The 5,123-nt window shown below is 39.5% G+C and overlaps 1 protein-coding gene across 1 annotated transcript; it reads left to right on the top strand.

Moving 5' to 3' along the window:
* Positions 1-298: 298 nt before the first annotated feature.
* On the top strand, positions 299-4,406 carry LOC104279321 (choline transporter-like protein 1; the record flags this gene model as incomplete). The annotated part of the gene is made up of 3 exons (XM_009876558.1): positions 299-436; positions 2,348-2,584; positions 4,326-4,406. Coding segments are annotated over 3 exons (456 nt in total), but the record flags the coding sequence as incomplete, so codon positions are not given.
* Between the last annotated feature and the right edge of the window lie 717 nt (positions 4,407-5,123).

Consider the following 5,123-nt stretch of genomic DNA (forward strand, 5'->3'; position numbering starts at 1 on the left):
GCTCACCTCCTCCTGCAGAGAAATTGCAAATTCTGTTTAATTAGTTTTTTTGACATAAACTTGTTAATGCATAAATGATGAGCCAAAGAGGACAAGAATAGTAATTCTCTACCTCTGTAGTTTTCTGTCAACTGGTATGTACTGCTCGATTCAACAACTCTCAAGAGAATCTTTGTTCATTAACATTGTGTGACTTATGTGACTTATTCAGACACCGTATCTTTCCTCTCTCCTTTCTCCACCTCCCTCTGAAGTATCTGTTAATTTTCTGAATGAGTCTTCATCCTCCTTTTTGCAGAATGCGTATACAGCCACAGCTATCAACAGCACCAACTTCTGCACCTCAGCAAAGGATGCCTTTGTTATTCTAGTGGAAAATGCTTTGCGAGTGGCTGCCATAAACACAGTAGGGGATTTTATGCTGTTTCTAGGAAAGGTATGTCTGCTGTATACAATTGTTATGGGCCTAAATTGGAGCAAGCTTTCCACAGGAATGGCTTGCACTCCAGATATAAAAATCCTTAAAATTTCTGTTTCTTAGCATGTGCTTTATCACATCTAGCTGCATCATATCAGGAAGGTACTGTCGAGGATAGGAAGGATAATTATAAGTAAACGTTATTGGAGAGGAATAGCTGAAGATAATGACACCTTTCACATTAATTTGTGTTTGGAGGGTCAAGAGAAAAGTGATTAGAAGTTCTAAGTTTTTGCTTGGTTTTGTGGTTAAAATGTAGAATTTTAAGGAAAGGAACCATTTCCTCTAAATTCAATTTTGTAAGGGCTCTTCATTGGAAATTGATGCATTGTTGATCACGATTTATGACAAAATTGGACTGGAAAGTAGTACAGAAGCCTGCTATGATGAAATGCCAGCTTAAGCAACTAATTTACTTCCACTCTAAGAATTAAAAGGAGACTAGAAAAATTGCTGTGGTCACCCAGTGTTTTGGGTCTCCAAGTGATGGAGATATGCTTTATGGAAAGTTAAGCCAGTGAATTATTCTTGTCCTTTGAAGGATTTTGTGCCATTATTTACTTAAGCAATTAATAGCAATCCACTTAAATCACCTGTGCCTAAGCGTTCAGGCCCTGTCTGGACTGAATGGTCTTCCTTATTACTTTATTAAGTCAGAGTACAGTGGGCTGCATTTCCTATCCAGTAATTAAGTCAGTAGAATATGAGAAGAAGTAAATACACAGTGAAGATATAGGTGCCTGGGAGACCATGAAATTACATAACGTGGTTTTATGGAGGAGTCTGAAAGGTGTTAGGAAATATCACCCTGAAAATATGTCTTTCAAATTATTAGAGAAAATGCACAGGTGATGGAAATGTTAAAAGGAACAGAGCAGCATATGGGAGGAGTATCAGCTAAAACAGTGATAGGCTGCCAGCCTGTCTCCTCTGCCAGTTCAATCTGGTATGTTCATAATACAGTAAAGCTGACCTGTTTCATAATTTCATGCTTAGCTGCAGTCCATAGTAGTAGGTTCCACAATGTTCAAAATGTTGAGCGGCCACAGTAATTGTTTTAGTCTCTATTCCCCAAAACTAAACTGGTACCAATGAAATATCTGTTAAGGGCCTCACACATAGTGTAGTTCTGTGGAGACAGAATCATAGAATCACCTAGACTGGAAAAAAACTTTAAGATCATCAAGCCCAACCGTGAACCTGACACTGACAAGTCCTCGACTAAACCGTGTACCTAAGCTCTATGTCTGCCTGACTCTTAAATACCTCCAGGGATGGAGACTCCACCACTACTCTGGGCAACTCTTACATTAAGGGCCTCACATAAATTCTGATCTGCGTTCTCCTGTATGGAGGTGAAAGGCCTAGAAGTTTTTTCTACTGCAAAGTGAAAAACATTCCATCCTCCTAGGACCTATCTTCTTCTCTCACTTCCCAACCAAAGAAGCAATTGCATGTTCTTTCACTGGTAGCATTAGGTTCTAGGGGTTTTATAGTGGACAGAATTAAGTGTTGGGGGGGAGGGTGGTGGTGGTGGTGGTTTTTTTTTCCGGGAAAGTCCTATAACACGAGAACTATGACAGCAGCGTATAAGTGTAATTTGCTCTGAAAAATACCTTTTGTGTTGCAGGATGTGCTTGAGACTATTCTGAGTTGCACATGCTGGACCAATGCATGAAACATCGTTTAGATTCAGGGGTGTGGGGAATCCAGGAGGAAAAGATGGCATTACCACTAGCATCTGTACCCTCTAATTCTAGCCCTGGCAGATCAAGAAGCACATAGGTTAAAACAAAAAAACAAGCCAAACCAAACCAAACCTATCAAAAGGTTTTTATCATTAGAGCTGTCTCCTGTTTTCTTCTCCAGGTCCTGATTGTCTGCAGTACAGGTTTGGCTGGAATTATGTTGCTGAATTACCAACGAGATTACACCATCTGGGTGCTGCCCCTCATCATTGTCTGCCTCTTTGCATTCCTGGTTGCCCATTGCTTCCTTTCCATTTATGAAATGGTTGTTGATGTCCTTTTCTTATGTTTTGCCATCGATACAAAATACAATGATGGAAGCCCTGGGAGGGAATTCTACATGGATAAAGTTCTCATGGTAAGTTTCCCCTTGCTCTCTAAGTCTAAGGATAAAGTTCCATAGTATGAGTATTTTGACAGTGTGATGTACTCACTGGCTGAGTTTAATACAGTTTTGTGGGTTGTTTTTTTTCTTTTTTTAATGTGGATTACTTTGCTATCTTCCTCATGGTTTTATCAGCAAATAGTGTGGTCTGATGAACATCAGATAAGTAATGGTGCTTCCTTTCCTTGGCATCACTGGTGTTGGCTTCTTTTTGCTGCCTGTTAGATGAGCAGTCACCTTGTAGAATCATACCCTTGGGTGTCCTTTCTTGTAAATGGTACAGTCTAGAACAGAAAGAAGCAAAAGGAGGGGTAAAGGCTTTGCTTTTGTACTTTTCTAAGAAGGACCTCTCATAGGATGTGAAAGAGAAAAGATAGCAGAATATTCTACCCCACACGCAGATAGTGACCACACTGGAGACTTTCTTCTTTCAGACAGACAACAACCAGTCTGTCACACACAGAAACAGCAGGTTTTATGTTCTATCCTGGAGCCTAGATGCTATGTCAATTTGAGCAATTCAGTTCTTGTTTATTTGTTCCATCTTACTCCCTGTTTGCTCTGGCTAGAGACCAAGATGTAAAAATCCTACTCCTCAAGCCCTTCAGTTTGTTGTTGAGTAGGTAGTTTTATTGGCAATATTTTTAAGTGGCTAAGTATAATATTGTAAATTGTACACCAATGTGTAAGCTAGAGGAAGAATTTCATGACTTCTTAGCATAGTTTTTTTTCTGCTTGTTGGAAAACCATGCCAAAAATTTTAACATGAATTTTTTTGGTAAAACACTACAGAATCTAGAGTATATAGTAAATAAACAGTAGCTGATGATTTGCTTCATAGCATGGAATATAAGAGCAAAATGCAAGCATACTGTCTCAGAAGAGAGCACAGATAAATCATAAAAGCATTGTGGGTTTCTCTGCTCAGCAGTCTATATCACAAAACATGAGCAGCTAAACTTTACTGAAATTTGCTATAGAACGCTTGCCTTTAAGAGAAAAAAAATACATAAAATAGCACCTTTGCCAGGTGACTGTGATCTGGTGAAAAATTTGAGTTTGAATTGAGGGAAGTTAGGGAAATCAACAAGGCCTTGCAATTAATTATCTTCAACTGCCTCCATTTAATGGAGTTGTAACATTACAGAAAGTTCACAGGATAGAATGTAATAATTAGGACATGTGTTTTCTGGAGATCTTTGTTGATTGACTTTTTTTTTTCCTGTTTTACAACCACCCTTCTACTTTCCTTCTTCATAAAGCAGAGTGTTATGTGGTAAATGTGAAATTGTAACAGTTGTACACAAGGCAAATCACCAAATAACAAAATATTAGAAGTTGGAAGGGACCCTTAAAGATCGTGTAGTCCCAATGCCTCTACTAAAGCAGGATTGCCTAGAGCACGTTACACAGCATTACTTCCAGGCAGATTTTGGAAGTCTCCAGAGAAGGAGACTCCACGACCTCCCTGAGCAGCCTGTTCCAGTGTTCCGTCACCCTCACAGTAAAGAAGTTCTTCCTCATATTTAGATTAATCTTCCTGTTTCAGCTTGTGCCACTTGCTTTTTTGATGCTTTGTGGATAAGTCTGAGCAAGAGAAGTGGGAGAAGCAAGTTGTGTGGATGTTTTGAGAAGTTACATCTTGAAGTTTTGTCTTGAGATTTGATGTTTGGAGTCTGCTCTAAGAAAGTGGCTTAATTGGTTTTTTTTTCAGGAGTTTGTGGAGAATAGTAGGAAATCTATGAAAGAAGCTGGCCGAGGAGGTGGAGCTGAGGGCAGAGAGCTAAAACCAATGGTAGGTGCAGATGAGGAGGTGGCGGTCCTCCAAGAGTTTCACTTTTACTTCTTCTCCCTCTTTGTCTTTACTGACTGCACTTCTTCAGGAGAAGTTTTTGTTCTCTGTATCACTCAAGATGTTCTGCTTTTTCTGTTTGTGAGCTTGCCTATCACCTGGATGGCAGAGTTTTTGTCACAGCTGAGACCATCTCCTGTAAAAGTAAGATGAAAGGAACTGTGTCATATGAAACAAATGCAGTATCATTTCATTAGAATTAGTCAAGCATGCTGTGTGGTACACACAAACAGCCCCAGCTGCTGAGTACTCTCAAAATAAGATGGAATTCATTGGGCTATTTTAACTTTAATCCTCTTTTCAGACCTGAGCTGAACAAATTTTGTTCATCTTACATTCACCATAAAAGCCTGAAGAACACTACTGAGCACATCCATTGTTGCGAAGTAGGACCAGGCATTTAAATCTCTCATCAAATTATTTTACATAGTGCCAAGGAATTGGATACAGTGATTCCTTTCAACCTGCTCAAATGACATTTCTCCCAGTTGTTTGTTTTTATTGCCAACTACTTACGTTGCTTGTCTCTTGTGTGCTCTTTCCATTTCACACTGTCAGATACACAGACAGTGAACAATGCATCATTTATGCTTCTGCAGCCTGTTTTACTTACGGTGTGCCTGGTAGGAAGGCATTGCATGTCTGAGTAGCCCGGAATAA

This window comes from Apaloderma vittatum, unplaced genomic scaffold (assembly GCF_000703405.1).
Source record: "Apaloderma vittatum isolate BGI_N311 unplaced genomic scaffold, ASM70340v1 Scaffold42249, whole genome shotgun sequence".
NCBI lineage: Eukaryota > Metazoa > Chordata > Aves > Trogoniformes > Trogonidae > Apaloderma > Apaloderma vittatum.